Source organism: Bufo gargarizans, chromosome 2 (assembly GCF_014858855.1).
Source record: "Bufo gargarizans isolate SCDJY-AF-19 chromosome 2, ASM1485885v1, whole genome shotgun sequence".
NCBI classification, from domain to species: Eukaryota; Metazoa; Chordata; class Amphibia; order Anura; family Bufonidae; genus Bufo; species Bufo gargarizans.
The window spans coordinates 37,849,467-37,870,657 of NC_058081.1; the positions used below are offsets into that span (position 1 = coordinate 37,849,467).

Below are 21,191 nucleotides of genomic sequence, written 5' to 3' on the forward strand. Positions count from 1 at the left end.
TACATTTTTGTAAAAAATGACCGAACCTAAACTAATAAAATAAATAAATGAAAGAGAAGTGTTTCGCTTCAGGTTTTAGTATCCCAATCCCAAACCAGGAGCAAGGCCGAAACGCAGATCTTTGCATTATACCTCATCTTGGTGGAGGATCTGCCCCTACTTTGGATAACAAACACTGACGTGTAAATAAGGCCTACAAACCAGAGGAGGTGAATAAATAAATGAATGAAGATAGAAAAAGTAAGTGAATTTAAGGGAACCATCAAAAGATAATAATTCCAATGTGCTCATCTATGACGCAGCTCGTCTTTGCTCTTCTGAACAAGCCCTTAAAGGCGACTCAGCACTTATTATAAGGAATTCATTCACTGTAAATACAGTAGAAAAGGGAATGTTCACCTCCATTTTCCATTGCATTAGTAGTTGACACACATCCACATGAATATGGCTACTGATGCTGTGAACATGCCTCAATAGTGGACATGCTTCAGAACAATCATTCAGCTAAATACTACATATCCTGCACTCATCATTCCTAGAACCGTATAGATAAAAGCAGGATAGGACTTCTGTAAATTATCCTGTGGAGATGCCTCCCATACCCAGCACTTCTTCACCTGGTGCTTTCCCGGGCCATAATTGCTACCTACCTCTTCGCTTCCAACAGCAATAAAGCAAATTGATAATTGCAGATGAGCCTTCTACTCGAACCCTGCTCATTTAGATCTAGTAAGGTGAGAAGCATCAACTGTTCTGAAAAAATTAAGACAAGAGGAGACCCCCTGGTTGCAAGATTGTTGGCTTGTCAGAGATGTAAGAGGAGATGCCTCCAACATCTGGAACCCAAGAACGTTTCAAAGTGGGTCAAGAGAGCCCTACTCCAAACAAGTCCACTGTGAAAGGTTACCATTAACCAGCAAACCAGAGAAGACCTGTTCTTCATGGACCCATCCAGCTTCCAACTTTTTAGAAAAGTTGGACCTTAAAATTGTCCATTATAAAAGACTTAGAGTTGCCTAAATCAGTGTTCCTCAACTCCAGTCCTCAGAGCCCACCTACCGGTCATGTTTTTAGGATTTCCTTAGTATTGAGCAGGTGATATATTTAGTGTCAATGCATCAGGACTTACCACAGGTACTCATTCTGTGGGATATTCTCAAATCCTGACCAGCAGGTGGGCCCTGAGGACTGGAGTTGAGGATCTCTGACCTAAATTATTTCCATCACTAAATCACACCTCAATCATCATGATCATGAATTTTTATTTCAATAGTCAGACATAGAGATGGGTATGGCCTGAACCATATAAAGATGTCACACATTTCCCCCTAAAAATGAGTAGAACATTCATTTGTCGGGCGATCCCATCTTTCATGCAGCACATCGCCCTGTGTAAACTCTGCCAACCATATGCAAAGTGAATGGGGGGTGAATGATCGCAAAAAACTGCTCGCCTTCCCCCCCCCCATCCCCTTTGACTTAACATTGAGCTGTGTGAATGCCCTTTAAACGAGAACAAGTGACTGGTACATGCTTGTTATTGGCTCACCATTGTCCCATGTAACAGGAACCGTAGAGGAACCCAGGCCAGATAAGGTTGAGGGCCTGGAGACTTGAGATGAGGTGACACTAGGCAGGTGAGGAAGTGTCTGAGATACAAGGCAGAGGACAACATCAACTGAGGGTGACAGAAGGAAGAGTGGAAGGGGGGGGGGATTGTAAAAAAGCCTGCACTAGATGAATAGAAGAAGGAGAAGGGGGGGTTATGAGAGGGAGAGCGAGGAGGAGGGAGGGACAGACAGAAGAGGACACACAGCCAGACAGTACTGACTGCGAGAAAACTGATACCACAGAGAGAGGACTAAGCCCAAGGCGAGCACTCATCTCTCCCCCTTGTCTCTGCGCACATGGATACATGGTAGTGTGACTGCGGATTACAGCCCTATGTCCCCCGTGTGTGAACTCAGAACTGCTACATAGAGACCCTCTCCCATCCCTCACTATGGATAGGTGGATACTATCATGGGATTGCTGGAAAGTCACCGTGCTGCTCCTGGTCCTGCAGAGGCTCTGCACTGTCAGAACAGGTACAGTCCTATTACAACCTAAAATGGTATAGCAGAGCTGAACTGGTCAGCGATACTTGGGGCTGACATGTATGCATTGTTATAAATCTGTAGATGGTTGACCTGCAGTCCTATGTAAAACCAAAGATAATACATTGGGATGTCACCATCAGTTATGCAAAAAAATAACATTACTGCTTCTTATAAAGTGCTGGATTTAGCAGAGCAGTGTTTGTGATTTCCTTAAGATGATTCATTATACTTACCAGCAGTCCTGTGCAATAATGTGATATCATATTGATGTCATTTTTAGCAATTATATACTCTGGACTACTGCATAAGAACACATTATAGAGATGTAGTTGAGCTGAATTTGTCATGTGCGCCACTCAAGCACCATCATAACAAATTGCAGTAAGTTTACCTGTAGTAACATGCAAAATCACAGATACTGCTCATACATAAAATGTAATTAGATTATTAGAGAATAATACAGATGTAGCAGAGCTGAATGTATCATAGGTAATGCTAAACCTGAAATAAGGATGGATATATATGTAGCAGAGTGGCATGTAGCTTATTAGATACTGTATCTGAAATTAGATGGATTGGATGTAGCAGAGCTGAACTTGTCATTTCACTTTTGGAAAGTAACTTTATGCATCATAATAACTATAATAATACGATGATAACGGTATAGGTTTACCAGCAGTCCCATGTCATTGGATAGCACAATGAGCTGTGCCAGATGACAAAGTCGGCTCGATAAATGTCAATATAAATTTAAATCATCTACCATAGGTCAGATTTTGAGAAAATTAATTTGAGATGCTAATTCCTAGACTCTAAAGTAATCTGCGGCCTGTTGCGAAACTACAACTCCCAGGCTGTCAGGGCATGCTGGGAGTTGTAGTTTCACAACAGCTGGAGCTGTGAGTTTATTTCTATTGAAATCAGTTGATGGTGAAGACCTCATTGCTGAAGTTCAAGTCAGAGGTCAAGATCAAGATTCCATGTCTGTGGCTCCCATTACGTCTCCTGACACAGTCCATGAACATAGGCGGCCTGAAGAGGGTGGGGGCGCTCTAGTGCGGGGAGATATAATGCAGGGAGCTCTAGTGCAGGGGAGATATAATGCAGGGCGCTCTAGTGCGGGGAGATATAATAATGTATGAGTGATATAATGCAGGGAGCTCTAGTGCGGGGGAGATATAATAATGTATGAGTGATATAATGCAGGGAGTTTAGGTGCAGGGAAGATATAATGCAGGAAGCTCTGGTGCAGGGAAGATATAATGCAGGGAGTTCTAGTGCAGGGGAGATATAATACAGGGAGCTCTAGTGCAGGGAAGATATAATGCAGGGAGCTCTAGTGCAGGGAAGATATAATGCAGGGAGTTCTAGTGCAGGGGAGATATAATACAGGGAGTTCTAGTGCAGGGGAGATATAATACAGGGAGCTCTAGTGCAGGGAAGATATAATGCAGGGAGTTCTAGTGCAGGGGAGATATAATACAGGGAGCTCTAGTGCAGGGAAGATATAATGCAGGGAGCTCTAGTGCAGGGAAGATATAATGCAGGGAGTTCTAGTGCAGGGAAGATATAATGCAGGGAGTTCTAGTGCAGGGAAGATATAATGCAGGGAGTTCTAGTGCAGGGGAGATATAATACAGGGAGCTCTAGTGCAGGGAAGATATAATGCAGGGAGCTCTAGTGCAGGGAAGATATAATGCAGGGAGCTCTAGTGCAGGGAAGATATAATGCAGGGAGCTCTAGTGCAGGGAAGATATAATGCAGGGAGCTCTAGTGCAGGGAAGATATAATGCAGGGAGCTCTAGTGCAGGGAAGATATAATGCAGGGAGCTCTAGTGCAGGGGAGATATAATGCAGGGAGCACTAGTGCATGAGAGATATGATGCAGGGAGCTCTAGTGCAGGGGAGATATAACGCAGGGAGCTCTGGTGCAGGGGAGATATAATGCAGGGAGTTCTAGTGCAGGGGAGATATAATGCAGGGAGCACTAGTGCATGAGAGATATGATGCAGGGAGCTCTAGTACAGGGGAGATATAATGCAGGGAGTTCTGGTGCAGGGAAGATATAACGCAGGGAGTTCTAATGCAGGGGAGATATAACGCAGGGAGTTCTAGTGCAGGGGAGATATAATGCAGGGAGCTCCAGTGCAGGGGAGATATAATGCAGGGGAGATATAATGCAGGGAGCTCTAGTGCAGGGAAGATATAATGCAGGGAGTTCTGGTGCAGGGGAGATATAATGCAGGAAGTTCTGGTGCAGGGAAGATATAATGCAGGGAGCTCTAGTGCAGGGAAGATATAATGCAGGGAGCTCTAGTGCAGGGGAGATATAATGCAGGGAGATCTAGTGCAGGGAAGATATAATGCAGGGAGTTCTAGTGCAGGGAAGATATAATGCAGGGAGCTCTGGTGCAGGGGAGATATAAAGCAGGGAGCTCTAGTGCAGGGAAGATATAATGCAGGGAGCTCTGGTGCAGGGGAGATATAATGCAGAGAGTTCTAGTGCAGGGGAGATACAATGCAGGGAGCTCTAGTGCAGGGGAGATATAAAGCAGGGAGCTCTAGTGCAGGGAAGATATAATGCAGGGAGCTCTGGTGCAGGGGAGATATAATGCAGAGAGTTCTAGTGCAGGGGAGATACAATGCAGGGAGCTCTAGTGCAGGGGAGATATAATGCAGGGAGTTCTAGTGCAGGGGAGATATAATGCAGGGAGCTCTAGTGCAGGGGAGATATAATGCAGGGAGTTCTAGTGCAGGGGAGATATAATGCAGGGAGTTCTAGTGCAGGGGAGATATAACGCAGGGAGTTCTAGTGCAGGGGAGATATAATGCAGGGAGTTCTAGTACAGGGAAGATATAATGCAGGGAGTTCTAGTGCAGGGGAGATATAATGCAGGGAGTTCTAGTGCAGGGGAGATATAATGCAGGGAGCTCTAGTGCAGGGAAGATATAATGCAGGGAGTTCTAGTGCAGGGGAGATATAATGCAGGGAGTTCTAGTGCAGGGGAGATATAATACAGGGAGCTCTAGTGCAGGGAAGATATAATGCAGGGAGTTCTAGTGCAGGGGATATATAATACAGGGAGCTCTAGTGCAGGGGAGATATAATGCAGGGAGTTCTAGTGCAGGGGAGATATAATGCAGGGAGTTCTAGTGCAGGGAAGATATAATGCAGGGAGTTCTAGTGCAGGGAAGATATAATGCAGGGAGTTCTAGTGCAGGGAAGATATAATGCAGGGAGTTCTAGTGTAGGGGAGATATAATGCAGGGAGCTCTAGTGTAGGGGAGATATAATGCAGGGAGTTCTAGTGCAGGGGAGATATAATGCAGGGAGCTCTAGTGCAGGGAAGATAAAATGGAGGGAGTTCTAGTGCAGGGGAGATATAATGCAGGGAGCTCTAGTGTAGGGGAGATATAATGCAGGGAGCTCTGGTGCAGGGGAGATATAATGCAGGGAGTTCTAGTGCAGGGAAGATATAATGCAGGGAGTTCTAATGCAGGGGAGATATAATGCAGGGAGTTCTAGTGCAGGGAAGATATAATGCAGGGGAGATATAATGCAGGGAGCTCTAGTGCAGGGAAGTTATAACGCAGGGAGTTCTAGTGCAGGGGAGATATAATGCAGGGAGCACTAGTGCAGTGAAGATATAATGCAGGGAGCTCTAGTGCAGGGAAGATATAATGCAGGGAGCTCTAGTGCAGGGAAGATATAATGCAGGGAGCTCTAGTGCAGGGAAGATATAATGCAGGGAGTTCTAGTGCAGGGAAGATATAATGCAGGGAGTTCTAGTGCAGGGGAGATATAATGCAGGGAGTTCTAGTGCAGGGGAGATATAATACAGGGAGCTCTAGTGCAGGGAAGATATAATGCAGGGAGTTCTAGTGCAGGGAAGATATAATGCAGGGAGTTCTAGTGCAGGGGAGATATAATGCAGGGAGTTCTAGTGCAGGGGAGATAAAATGGAGGGAGCTCTAGTGTAGGGGAGATATAATGCAGGGAGTTCTAGTGCAGGGGAGATAAAATGGAGGGAGCTCTAGTGCAGGGGAGATATAATGCAGGGAGTTCTAGTGCAGGGGAGATATAATGCAGGGGAGATATAATGCAGGGAGCTCTAGTGTAGGGGAGATATAATGCAGGGAGCTCTAGTGTAGGGGAGATATAATGCAGGGAGCTCTAGTGCAGGGGAGATATAATGCAGGGAGTTCTAGTGCAGGGAAGATATAATGCAGGGAGTTCTAGTGCAGGGAAGATATAATGCAGGGGAGATATAATGCAGGGAGTTCTAGTGCAGGGAAGTTATAACGCAGGGAGCTCTAGTGCAGGGGAGATATAATGCAGGGAGTTCTAGTGCAGGGAAGTTATAATGCAGGGAGCTCTAGTGCAGGGAAGATATAATGCAGGGAGCTCTGGTGCAGGGGAGATATAATGCAGGGAGTTCTAGTGCAGGGAAGTTATAACGCAGGGAGTTCTAGTGCAGGGAAGATATAATGCAGGGAGCTCTAGTGCAGGGAAGATATAATGCAGGGAGCTCTGGTGCAGGGGAGATATAATGCAGGGAGTTCTAGTGCAGGGGAGATATAATGCAGGGAGCTCTAGTGCAGGGGTATTATAATGTAGGGAAGTTATGTATAATGCCAAATAGCTCTGGTATAGGAAAGTTATGAAACTTGGAGTTCTAGTCCAGGGAGCTCTTTTACAAGTGGTATAGGAGTCTAGGACATCGACTTCTGCTTGGTTAGGGCCTTACCCTGGTGGCCCCTGTGCTCTACATGATTTTTTGCATATTTTTTTATGGAAGTCTTGTGGGGAGATGTCCTCTAGCTGAATCTGATGACATCACTGCACCTAACCTGGTGATGTCACTTGAACCTGGTGATGTCACTTGAGTGGCAGGTGACAAAGCATCATCAACTATTATCAGGGTACAAACTAAACCACCACTGGGCTCCATCATTAGTGTTGAGCTCGAATATTCGTATTATGAATTTTTATCGCAAATATCGGCACTTCGAGAATTTGCCAATATTTAGAATAAAGTGCTATATATTCGTAATTACGAATATTCATTTTTTTTTTTTTTTTTAGCACAGTACACATCAGGTGATCATCCCTCCCTTCTTCTTGCTTGTGGGCCAATGAGAAGGCTTTGTCACAGCTTAGCAACATCCCTAGCAACCAATAGAAAAGCTGCCTACCCCTTACTATATAAGAACCTCCCCAGCAGCCATTTTCTAAAGTTTATTGCAGTTATGAAGGAGACAGCAGTGTCCTTGCTGTGCTCTGTGCTTTGTGTTACTACATTAGACAGTTAACTTATATATATATAATTCAGATAGTTAGGGGGAGATGGTCAGTGTAGGTTAGGGTGGGTTCACACTAGCGTTATGGAGTCCGTTATGGCTTTCCGTTATAACAGGGTTATAACGGAACATAACGGAATCCATAGGATGGAATGCAAAATGGAAGCCTTTAAGAGGCATTCCATTTTGCTCCGTCCTAATAGAAGTCTATAGGAAAACATAACGGATCCGTCTGGCTCCAGTTATGCATGACGGAAAACTAAGTCCAGGACTTTGTTTTCTGTCTTGCATAACGGGAACCAGACGGATCCGTTTTGATTCCCATAGACTTCTATTAGGACGGAGAGCAAATAGAATGCCTTTTAAATGCGTCGGTTTTGCATTCCGTCATAATGCAAGTCTATGGGCAGCAAAACGGATACGTCCTTCCGTCTTCTGGATTCCGTTATGTTCCATTGTAACCCTGTTATAACGGAAAGCCATAACGGACTCCATAACGCTAGTGTGAACCCACCCTCAGATTGATCTATAGTGTAGCTGATAGGTTCCAGTGCAGGGTGTTAGGCAATGTGATAGGTTCTGCTGTCCATACATACATGCTACAGACATAGTGCTGAGATGTCACAAGTTGCACGTTTTGTGAAAAATATGCGCATCATTAATTGCCGAAAATTCACAAATATTGGAGCACTCTATCTCCATATGAAGCTATTCTAATGTTCTGCCGTGTCAACCATTTTCTCCAGTCTCAGGAAACTTATACCAGCTTAAAAAATGTAGCATAAGTGACCCACACTGGTATTTTGTGCGCATTACGCGAATAGTACATTGCCGATTTTCGCAATCAAGAATATAGTCTCGAATTCTTGAATTCGCAAATATATGACGAATATTCTACAAAATATTTGCGAAATATCGCAAATTCGAATATTGCCCCTCCCACTCATCACTATCCATCATCTGCCTTAGGTGGAAGAGGTGCCAATGGGCACCAAAGCTTTACCTAGCTAATAGATCAACTGTTCAGGACACCCCTGGCGGATACCATCCGAGAAACAGTGCTGGTGGAAACAAGAAGGAAGACATCTATGTAGAACGTATGGTGGATATGTGAAAGTGATGATCTCATGTAGACTGTAGTGTGGACAGGATTGAAATACAAAGAATTAGACATGTTCCAAGTTGTTAACTATGCAGAGGATCAGAAGGTTTAGGTTTTATCAGTAATCTGGTGCCGTGGGATTTACATTCCAGCATCTAGAAGGAGACCCTGAATAGAAGGACAGTAAAGAGCTTCCATTAGCACATCTTGACACCACCGGGCAACAGGACTCATATAGTTAGGATCATGATACTTAAACGGGTTCTACACTTTTTTGTTACTGATGATCTATCCTTCGGATAGGTCATCAGCATCTGATCGGTGAGGGTCCCATCGTCGGACCGCTACCGATCAGATGCTGATGACCTATCCAAAGATCAGCTGTTTGAGTAGACAGTGGTGCTCGCAGTAACGCAATGGCCTTCTCGCTGTATCCCACTGGCTCAGCCACATTCACTTCACTGCTTCTTGGCTGGTATAATTAATGCCCTAGCAGTTGCACCATGGCTCTCTGGATTGTTGGAGATAGTGGTTGCTGGACTTTTTCCTATTGACCTCTATAGAGAATCAAAGTCATGATGTGCATCACCTCACTGGAGTGATTTATGTCCCATACAAACTCAGGCTTACATTGCTTTAGTGGCTACCTCATGGTCCAGAAATCCTTTGAAAAGCCCAGGAACCATGTGAACCTTTTTCTAAGTTTAATTATTTTCATAAAGAACAATACAAAATTTTAGGGAACAGTAGGCACATTTTTAGGCACATTGGCCACTTGGCCTCTACGACTGATCTGGCCAATTTGTCAGATAATAGAGCAGTGGTCAGTGACAATTATAGTGTGGGGTAAGGGACCCCGTTGTGGATCTGGGCTCAGGAAGTTTTATCTACAGTACATGTCTTCTACTGCTCATCAAAACACGTCCCAAAATCATTTTGGGACTAGTGTTGAGCGTGAATATTTGAATAGCAAATATTATTCGCAAATATCGCAACTTCGCTAATTCGCGAATATTTAGAATATAGTGCTATATATTCGCTATATCGAATATTCGTCATTTTTTTACATCTGAAAACATGATTCCTCCCTGCTTCTTTCTTGTGGGCCAATGAGTCATTGGCCCACAAGCAACTTAAGCAGGGAGGAGTCATGTTTTCATATGGAAAAAAAATGATGAATATTCCAAAAAACTAATATATAGCAATATAGGGAAAATATTCGTTATTTAGAATATTCACTTTTTTTTTTCCAATCTGTACAGTTGTCCGCATACACCTCGCCGACAAGCGTCCCCATCACCATGGGAACGCCTGTGGGTTAGAAAATACCATCGGATCTGAGTTTTCCCTGAGATCGTGAAAACTCAGATCCGATGGTATATTCTAACCCACAGGCATTCCCATGGTGACGGGGATGCTTGTCGGGGAGGAGTATGCCAAAGTGGAATAACAGTACAGATTGAAAAAAAAAAGACGAATATTCTAAATAACTAATATATTTGCTATATTGCTATAACTTTGTTTTTTAGAATATTCGTCATATTCTAAAACAAGAATATATAGCAATATAGCGAATATTTTTAAAATACTCATATAGACTGCAATTGAGCTAATATAGTGCTATAGAATTTTTTTTAACAGTGTACATTTTTTCCAAATCTGAAGTTTAGAAGAGACAAAAAAATTAGACTATAAAAAAAAGACTATAACACTATAGTAGCTAAATTACAGTCTAGATGTGTATTTTACGAATATTCGCTATATTGCTATAACTTTGTTTTTTAGAATATTCGTCATATTTGTCAAATTCTAAAACAAGAATATATAGCAATATAGCGAATATTCGTAAAATACACGTTAGCCATAGCAATAGCCAATCAATAGGAAAGTTGCCTTATACAGTTAAAATCGCAATACGCGAATAATGAAATCGCATATTATTCGCGATAAATAGAATAATGCCGAATATTCGATTTTGACGAATATAAGACGAATATTCAATCGAATATTCGCTAAATATCGCGAAATCGAATATGGCACCTCCCGCTCATCACTATTAGGGACCTGCCAGGTGGTCCACAAACATGTTATTCCACATGCTCCCGAAAATCAATATGCAGATCCTATAATTGATGGGATGTAAGCTGAGCATAGAGGGTCAGATGTTCCAAAATTGACACATTTCTCTGTCCTCATATTAAATAGGGACATTATTGGAGTAGGGGGTTTGTCCTTCACTAAGATAATCTGCATGTGACATCTACTTCTTCTTGGATCATAGAAAAGTGGCAACATATGAGGATATATAACCTAAGGAACCAAAGTTACAGTATCCATGTAAATGACTGCTTAGAGAATGATATGCATGGTGAGCCTGGAGACAGAGTGCCCATAGCTATCCTCTAAACCAGGTAGTGGTATTTATCTAATGTGTCTATAATTATTAAGCAATGAGGAATGCAGTGCTATGTGGTTCTTTCAGGCTGTATGACACTTAATAGGCTTAGATACCCCAGCTTGGTAGATAGTATCACACATGAAAGTATCAGATACAAAGCCTAAGGCTACTCTCACATTAGCGTTTTCAATTCTGCTATTGAGATCCATTATAGGATCTCAATAGCGCCAGAAAACGCTTCAGTTTTGATAACCAGGATAGAGGTTGGTTACCACCAGACATCTGCCAAAGGCAATATCTGCTGAGTGCTTTAGTTTCTTCCATCATACAGGATATGAGAAACTCACTATGTACTATGGACCTACGACCTCAACCTTCTCAGGGCAATCTTGATGTTTCAAGCTGTGTGCCTCTAAAATGTGGTTAACATTAAGGTAGCCCTGTGGCTACTGTGGTCCCTCCTATCCGTCTCTTGCACAAGTGGCCTGTGTTCTTTGATCTGCCTTCCTTATTACGTACGGTATGTGGAGTTCCTACTGATCAAAAAAGGATGGGGGCAACCTAATGTGGTGGCCAATCATTCATGGCTCCGTAGTAGCCTCCTTGTCTACCTCAATGATCAGGGCTGGTTTATTGGAAAATGGGGCCATATTTAAAAAAAAATAATAATCTCAAAGTCACTGGTGGTCTAGGACAGGAAAAGGGTTATTTGTAAGGTACTTGTCTTAGGCAGTCAATGGGTGACTGGTAAATGTAGGTTGCTCCTGGGGATCTCATACTTAAAGGATCCCCTTGGGCAATGGCCGTGTCTATAATATGTAGGAATGTGACACAATAGTTATAAAGTGCAGTAATTAACCTCCAGGTCTTATATTTGCTGTTGGGCCATACTGGTTGTCATCTGATTTACTAGAAACAGGTATGACTAAGGAGTAGATGAACAGAATTAACTTTTCAGAAGAGAAGTAGTCAAGGACTCATATTGATTGAGGATTTTTAGCTGACAATCATCTTGAGACTTCATAAGTGACCAAGCATGGTGTGTAAGTCTGAGTAGATCCAGCAGGTCACACCTTTGGGACACAGAGATATTTCTCAGGTTGTTGATGGATATTCCTCAGTAACATGAGATGGGTGCAGTTGGTAATCTCCCAACAGTCACTGCATGGAATATACTCACAAGCTGCCATGTTCCTGGTTCTGTCACGCACTGGGCCAGATAAATTGGGGAGTTCTGTAATATCTGTCCACATTATGGCAGCAGTTATGGCGAGTAACGAATTTCTCTTTTTGAGGGACTGGGACAACCCAAGATAAGTCTTCAGCTGGAGGTATTAGTGGGGGCAACTGGGTCAGAAACAAGGGACATATGGGGAAGAGTCACTGAAGGAGGTAACTAAAGAAGAAGCAGTAAAGGAGACAACTGGTCAGAAGCACAAAAGGAGTATCTTCAAAAGAGAGGCCAGCTTTGAGGGGTATCTGTGGCCAGCGCAAACTGATGGGGAAGGTTGTTTAGCACATCACTAGAACATTTACTGCGTTGGGGTGGGTTGTGTGGGGCATTGGGTACACAGAGGTGGTTAATGAGGTCAAGCCTTTACCATTTGGTTTGCTGTATAGGGACATTGGGTACACAGAGGTGGGTTATGGAGTCATGTATTCACCAATTGGTGTTGTCTACACTGGCAATTTAACCCATTGCCCCAGATATTAGAATCCATGGCCTTAAATAATGGCTACACATAAGTGAAATGCATGGCTTCTCTGACTTCCATCATTACAGCATATGGCAAAAGTAGATGGAAGGGGACTGGCTTCTCCCTGCTGCGTGTGATTTCTGACTACGACAACACACAGGATGGTAAGGTGGGGTGTCAGCAGCTTGCAGCATTGACTCTGAGTATATACTGGTGTTTTAAATACAGTATGTGTTTTCTGGAGTGGAGCAAACATTGGGGAAACTGGGGCAAATAATTTTATTTTAATTCACCCTTTCATTTTATAACGTGCAGTACCAGTCTGCACCTTTACCGCTAGCATATAATTTCCATAGACACCAATGCAACAGCACCCCCTTAAGTCCAATATTGTAAATTAGTAGTGACTATTTATTGGTATGTGCCCCAATCCGGCCCCCACTGATCTACCCAAAACATTGGACGACCATGAAGTCCAATGGAAAGTGTGTAATGCTGCATAAGTTCTAATTACTCCAGGGGGAATGAGCATTCAGTATGAATTTCCCCAAGTAATAAAAGTTGAGTCCCGGCAGGAAGACCACCGAGACCAGCTTGTCGCTGGAGGACCTGCTAAAAAGGGTTGTCCGAACCAAACAACCTCATCAAATCATGGCAAACTATAGCATTGGTCATCGGGTCTCCATGGCAACACTGCACCTTACAGAAATCAGGAGGGCACGTGATATCAATGTGATGTCTCAGTAGTAGAGCCTCAGGCTTTGGGCCTGTGACTTTAAGTAATCACATCTTAGCCCTGATATGAGATGTTAAAATGTGTTTTTTCTCATTTTTTATGTACATGAAAGTACTTTTTTTATGGTAGGTGACTGGTGTACAGAGCATTTAATTAGAATTAAACAGAATGATATAACCTGCGGCCCTCCAGCTGTTGCAAAACTACAACTCCCAGCATGCCTCGACAGTCTTCAGCTATCAGCCTACAGAAGGGCATGATGGGAGTTGTAGTTTTACAACAGCTGGAGGGCCGCAGATTGAGCATCCCTGCTATATATATCATTCCCTTTTCGGTATCCTTCAGTTCTGGCATAGGTATAGGTAGTGCCCAGGCTCCCAAAAGCCCCATGTGCCATGTAAAAATAAACCAGTACCATAAATCACATGACTTAATATTCCGGGGGCCTTTAAGAGTACCATGTCTTTGTTGCCCAAAGCAACCAATCACAGCGCAGCTTTCATTTCAGGTTCTGCTCTTGAAAAATGAAAGCTGTGTTGTGATTGGTTGCCATTAGCAACAAAGGCCATATTTGTTTTAGATAGTTTCTTAAATCTGCCCCTATGTCAAGGATTCTTGATCTACAGAAATTGGCATCTCACGTTCTCACCCCATCCCTACCTCGGTGCAACAGCAGAAGAACCTTAAGAGGAGAGACCCTAGTAAATGGGACATATTTTTGAAAGTGGAGATCCCCATTAAGAGTAATTTCATGCCAGCGATATTTAGGGCTTATTCAAAACTTTGATCATCATCTGATATGACAAGATTTCTGAGCCACGACCGGGTCTACAGAAGCAAAGGAAAAAACTCCTTCATGGATACGTTGCATGACTGAGCACTTTTTCATGTGGTCGGATTCCACGTTGCTAGGCAGAGGACGATGTCTGAATCTCAATTCCGTGATGGTTTGAGGCCTCTGGTTCCTGTCCCCATGGAGACTCCAAGAAAATGCAGTCTTCTCAGTACTGTTTAAGGGCATGGGGTCTCCCGCTGAATGCACGTAGGGTCACGTTCTTGGTGCTTTTTGGCCTGTGGATTTTGTTTGCGAGAATTTAACTCTATCATTGCCAGGAGTGAGACAATGTGAAGGACAAACATTAGGGAATGGAGGTCTGAAGACTGGTCACCAGCGTATCGCAATCATCACGTATCTCCATGTTTCATAAGGACAGGCTTAAAAACTGTCAGTAAATAATAGTCACCTGGACGTCCTGGCCGCCATTTCTGAGTCACATCTGTCTGGGGAAGCTGTTTGACAATGACTATTTTGGTAGGTTAATAATGTATCAAGTTTTTATATGAACATAGGCTGGTTGAGGCGCTGTACATTGACTATATGTATGTAGTGCAGTAAGTCTACTGTGATATGTGCCACTTGTGAAGGAGGTGGGAGACTAGAGGCCCATCTTGCTCATGGGCCCACCGGGGGATTCACCTGTACCCCTGTGGGCCAGTCCAAGCCTGAATGTACCTTCCTGTCTCTCACCAGTCAATGGCAGATATAATGTAACCCCCAGGGGTGGATTAAGGATATAGTGGAGGGGCCTAAGCTGTTTGGAAAGTGTGGCCCAGAATTTTAAAATGTCTTCCTCCAGAATGAGTCTTATCAATAAATATTGAGGAGAGGTTCTCCAGGACCTAGCCATTAGGCTTGAGTGAATCAACCTTCTGATCATAGATCTGAAGTCGATTCATTCAAATACTTTGATTTTAATGCTGTTTCCGTACAGCATTCAAATGTTTTGGCTCAGTGGAGCCAAAGTTCCTATCGACAAAAGTCGTGTGAGACTTCAGTGAATTACTACTGTATCTCTATCTGCGTATTTAAAAACGATTTAAAATAGCAATCCGAAGTGGGCTTTGATACCGAGGTACCAGCCAGTACCAAAGCCCAGGGTCAGACTATTCCACCAGAGCACCAGAGGATCCTCCTGTGGGCCCAAGCTCTGACAATAATTGACCCCTAATAAAACTGGGCCCTTAATGTCCTATGTACTCAGAGGGTGGGCCCTAGGAATCATTTCCTCTGGTGGGCCCAAGGGACTTCAGTCCAACCATGCCAAATCCCACTTGTTATTTTAAATTGGTCATCAATATGGGAACAGTGGGTGTCCAACAGCCGACACCCCGACTGGTCAGCTCTTAGTGAAGTCGTAACGCTACAGCACCATAGACTTTGTGGTGGTCATTTGCAGTTCAGCTTCTATTCACTTGAATAGCAGCATCAGCTGCAGTACCCAAAAACAGCCACTACTCAGTGTACTGCGCTCCATACACTGTTTACTGCAAAAAGTTGTGGCCGACACTAAGAGCTGATCGGTGGAGGTGCCGGGTGTCCTACCCCAACCAATCTCATATTGTTTTTCGAGAAAACTGCTTTAACGCATTTCGCGTGTCCATACATACTGTACATTCCTTATATGTGCTTATTCCTAATAGATCTCTATTGTGGTCATGTCCAGTGATCAGGTCATGTTAGAAGGTTGAACGCCATGCAAATGGCTAAGCATTTCACTCATGGATTTTGCACCCAACATATACAAATGACCAGTTTATTTGAGACAGTCATCTAGTAGCACGTTGGACCACCTTTGGCCTTCAGAACCACAGCTGTTCACTGTGGCATACATTCCACTAGGTGTTGAAATGCTTCTGCAGGATGAGGATTGCAGTACTCCTTCCCTCTATTTCTCCAAAGTCTCTCTCTGCGGAATCTAAGGCTGGTAATATTATTCTGCCAATGGTGTCTGTAATTTCCAGGATTAAGATAAGGTGGGCCAGACCATGTCCAAGAGTGAAAGGTGTCTCATTAATGTCTCACTGCAGTAAAGTCTATATCAGCCTTAAACAGCAAATACCTTACAGACTGACTCCAGTGCTCGGCCATGCAGATTCTGGACCTTCTAGTTCTTTCTCTCTTGTTCTTTCTGGAGTACTGTAGATCTCTCTGTGGATCTCTCGGAGATAGTGGTTCTCTGGAGTTCAGGGCTAGTACTCTGAGGAGTGAGTACATGTAGCGTCCTCTAACTTCTTCCACAAGCACACAACACTGACTGAACTAGGGGGGGACCTATGCCCAACACCTAACTTCCTACAGCGGCAGAGTCAGGATCATTAACCCTGACTGATCCATACAGTGATATGCTGGTACGTTACAAGGCATTAACATACTAAATAACATTACATAAAAAGAACAGTTTGCAAGTATCCTATTCTGTGGTACAACACATTCATCCCCGGGTATCAGAGGGCCCAGGGTGTGCACAGAAAACATTTTCCACACCAGTACTCTACCTCTACCATACTCATTGATTCATGCTGCGTGTGCCAAATTCTGACCCTCTTATCAGCATGGTGCAGCAGAAATCTCCATTCATCTGACTGGGCCGTGTTTTCCACGGTGATCAGATTTTCGCACACTGGAGTGTTTCTGATTCCCTTAGACAGCAATGGCACTGAAACCAGTAGTCGGCTGTTATAGACCAAAATGTTTGTTGGAAGACCAGCGTTGTACTTGGCTGCAGGTTTCTTGACTGCGCACCTGTTCATCAGAACGATTCCTGACATCTCCTCTGACCCCTTTTGTAGAGCGGTTGTTTGTATCAATCCTGCTGGACTGGATCGGAGAAGTGTAGGAGGGATGCTTAAGAGAATGATTTAAACAACAGATCATTTTCTAATACATTCCTTTTAAAATGAGGTCCTTTCGTTGCTCCCTGGAATGGCGGTGGCATTGAACATTAATTGTCCTTTTAGGGACATCCAAAGTACCAACTGATTTGGCCGTGGTGCAATATGTGGACCCGTTTTTTCCCGTTTTCTTTATTTTTTGGCTTATGTTCTGTAACTCATGAACCCTGAACAGGCTACTGATTTGTTAAAAAATGGCCGCCATCATACCCATGTGTGGTTCCAATTGGGGTCTATTTTGTCGAAAAACTCCTGTGGTCTTTGCCTTATTAAAAACATCACTGACGGAAAACTGTGGATCAAAATATAATTTTTAATCTCTCGATTAAATTCACAAATATTGAGGGAAAAAACTGGTCCAAAAGAATTTCCTCTATGATGGTCACGGAGGAACTGTTCATTTTTTTAGGGAAATACATTGAGCCATTTCTTGATATAGGGAGATTACATGATGCGCCAGGTTGGGGCTGCTGAATGAGGTCACCATTGTTGGGGCAGATGCTTTGGTATCAGGCATGCAAGGCTAGATATAGATACTGTTACACCAGCGATCCCTACTCCTCACTATAGCCCTCTCTCTAGCACAACTCTGCTCCATCCAAGTCACACAGGCTGAGGCTTGCCTCTGTCTGCCCTTAAGCCATGTGTGCTCTCTCTCTCCAGCTCTTAAAATGCTAGCATGCATACACCTATATCTTCCCAAGCCTATGCCTGGCCACCACAGGGCATTTAAGGCACCTTCTTCTGTAGGAGGATGCCTGAGCAACAAGTTTCTGGATAAGGTGCACTTCTTGACTTGTTTGATCTCCCATGTACTGATTTCTGCATGATCCTGGATTGACCCTTCACTGCCTGACCTGATCTCTGCCTGTTCTCTGTACTGACCCTGATCTGCCCACCCCAACCCTGAAGCTGACTTTGGATTTCACATACTCTGTCTGCCCTAATCCCAGCCTCTTTCTAAGTACAGTTTTGCCTGATCACTTGGTGCTCTCTTGACCTCAATTGGTCACCCACCAGTTTACTGAACAGAGACTACTCAAAGCGGCAGCAGCGTGGTGGTTCCTCTGCAGCAGAGCTTAGATCCCTGTATATGGGTTAAAGGATGAAGACCATGGGGGCCAATTAGAAAACGCCCTTAGGAGTAGCCCCAAGTCAAATCTGTCCAGTAGATACAGCAGATCCACATCTGCTTCATGGCAGATATATTGTCATTGCCAACATTAGATTCCATAATATATTGTTTACCGCCACCGTGTTGCATCGCCCCCTTTAGGTGATTTTTATTGTTCTAGAAGTCAAGGGGTTTTCTTGATACATAGGACACATGTGCATTGCTACTTCTTATGCATATCACTTGTCATCGTTAGGTATGAGCTTACATTTTGATTTTGCACTATTACTATTCTATTGATTTTGACCTATTGAATTGATTTATTATCACATTTCTGACATCACCTACTAATATATATCTGCACTTAAAGGGATTGTCTCATGACAGACAATGGGGGCATCCGCTGGGACCCGCACCTATATCGAGAACGGAGCCTCGAAATTGAAGAAGGGGGCATTGCGCATGCGCAGCCGCCCTCCATTCATTTTCTATGGGGCCGGCGAAAGCCCATAGAAGTGAATGGGAGCGGTGGCCGGTCATGCGCAGTGCGCTCCCATTCACTACTATGGGGAGCCGGGTTGGTGGTGGCCTGACCAGAATCTTCTAGCCACAGATTCCGATGTGATCGATTACGGTATCGAGGTGACCACTAGTCATTTCTTTCATGGTCCACATTTGCTGTGCTCGATTACTTTATGTGCTGTTATCATGAGTTCTTCATTCACCATTACTTTGCGCATGTGCTGCAATGCAACTTACCAAAGCCATGGGGAAGTTTTTGCACATGGGCATTAATACCGCGTGTGGTGTTATTCTAGCAACCTGAAGATGCTCCAATGCGCATGCGCTGATTGTATATTTAGCACATGCACTGTTGATGTAGCTCACAGGCCTGTATATAGAGCGGAGGCACTGGCTATGTATTTGGGGATGAGATTTTTGGAACAGGTGCACTATAGTTTTGGCGCTGGAATATACGCCGCCATTTCTTTGCTGTGAGGACTAGAGTGGTATTTGAAAATGAACTGAATCCATTTTCCTCTTTTTTATGTGTACTTAGTTTGAATGATCCAATTGTGGCATTTTTGGGGCTATAAAGCACTGACCCTCATATACAAATAGAGATGAGCGAATCGCTCAAAATTCCATTTGGGTTTGATTCAGCTGAATCAGTTGATTGATTCCATATGGGACTTAATCAATTCAACCTGAATCGAATCTTTTCCAATTGGCCTGACAATTTGTGTAACACTCCGAGGTCTCCTAGGACTCATATTTCTCTCTTATGTCCTTCACTAAAGAAAATTTAAGATTTACCTTAAATATTTGCAAAATTCGGGTCGAATCTGTTTAAAATCAATTTGCTCATTTGTACACACAAGCAATTACCCCTGATTAAGCCACGTGGGACAGCAATACCAATGGAGACCTCTTACCCCCGATTGTTGATTTCTAATTTTGCATGTTCCGTTTGATGCTGCATTATAAAGCAGATTTATTATAGACACATATTTATTATTTTTTTACTATACACTTTGTCACCAGGGTTTGCTGTACCATCTTTTTTTACTTTTGTGTACATTTGCTGTGTCACTGTTTTATTGGATACTGTCTTCTGGTGATGCCTTCTGGTCCTGGGTCCATGCGATATTTTTACATCTTATTATGAGTCCAAGACATATTTGTTGAATTGCCTTGTGGTTTTTTACTTGCTTCTAATTCTGCTTTGCCCTTCTGTTAATTAAATAAAGTCTGCACTAGTTTTGAATTTCTGAGGTGCAGTCGTATCTGCATGGGCTTCTTTGTTCTTGTTTGGGTTACTCTAGTGTGACCCAGTTACAATAGTGTTAATAGTAGTGGGAGCCAGAAAACTACGGGATGTCTGTAGACCTCATTTTACTTAGTATTAAGCATTATGTACTGTAAATGTCCAATGTCCCATTCTTGACCCTGCCCTCATGGTCTGCTGACCACACTGTCCTCTTCCTTCCATCATGGTCCTGTGTTTCTCATCTGACTAAACTATTCTTTACAAGAACTTCACTTTCCCGGCTGCCCTTTCCCAGTTCCTCCCTGTAAGGCTTGTATAACAGTTGGCTTGATGCCCAGAATTGATAGATGATGGTGGTGACGGTGGGCGTCACTGGTCTGTGAGGGATAACCCGTGAGAAACAAACACAGGGGAACCCTCTGTAGACTTAACTTTTTCACTGTCACGAAGCAAGGACAAGGTGGAAAACATGACAAAAAGAAGAGTCAGAAAGACAAGGTCACTGCCCTGAAAAGATGCAGAATCAAGAGACAGACCTAAAGTACAAAGGGGCTTAGATATCAGTATTAACAAACACATTGTCCATTCACACCATGAAGAATTTCTACAGATGACACTAATGTTTCTATCTACCTATCTATATCTATCTATTTGTAGTCCTGTCTACGGTGGGAACAGAGTGGACAAACCAGGTCAGGAAAAGTGACTTGACTATCAACTATCAATGGCTGAGGTGTGCCGGAAGCCATGGCTGTGTGCGAGCTAAATGAGGGGCATGCCTTGATGGTGAGAGAGGTAAAGAGGGGAAGGGCGGGAGGGGTAAGAGCGCGGCGTCCATGAGGATAAGCGAGGCGGTGTTAAATAGGCCTCCTTCGCCCCTCCCACAAACGCAGGCTGAGCTTCAGCCTTAACCACTTATCTATCTCCTGTACCTGGAGACATATGAGCACTGGCGTAATTATAAGGGTCGCAGTGGTTGCAGTTGCGACCGGGCCCCTAAGCCAGGGGGGCCCAGAGGGCCCCCATCACCAGTGGTACTGTATATTTCCCTTTATAAGATGCACTGCATCTTATAAAGGGAATACTAGTGAGCGCCTCCATGACGAAAGCTCTCACTAGGGGAGAGAAGCGCTGTGAGCACTGTACAGTACTTACCCCTCCTCCTGCTCGCTCTTCTCAGGGCCCACTCTGCTGTGTCCTGGCTGCCTGCAGCGTCAAGATATACATAGCGCACTCTGACC

General features: G+C 43.7%; 1 protein-coding gene across 2 annotated transcripts in view; it reads left to right on the forward strand.

The window, feature by feature from the left end:
* The first annotated feature begins 1,840 nt into the window (after nt 1–1,840).
* The window catches only part of COL5A3 (collagen type V alpha 3 chain), a 219,994-nt gene continuing 200,643 nt past the window's right edge, over nt 1,841–21,191 (forward strand). For both annotated transcript variants that reach the window (XM_044278772.1, XM_044278773.1), the window contains exon 1: nt 1,841–2,087. In XM_044278772.1, the coding sequence (XP_044134707.1) occupies nt 2,003–2,087 (85 nt within the window). In that variant the 5' untranslated portion in view covers nt 1,841–2,002. The remainder of the gene's footprint in view (nt 2,088–21,191) is intronic.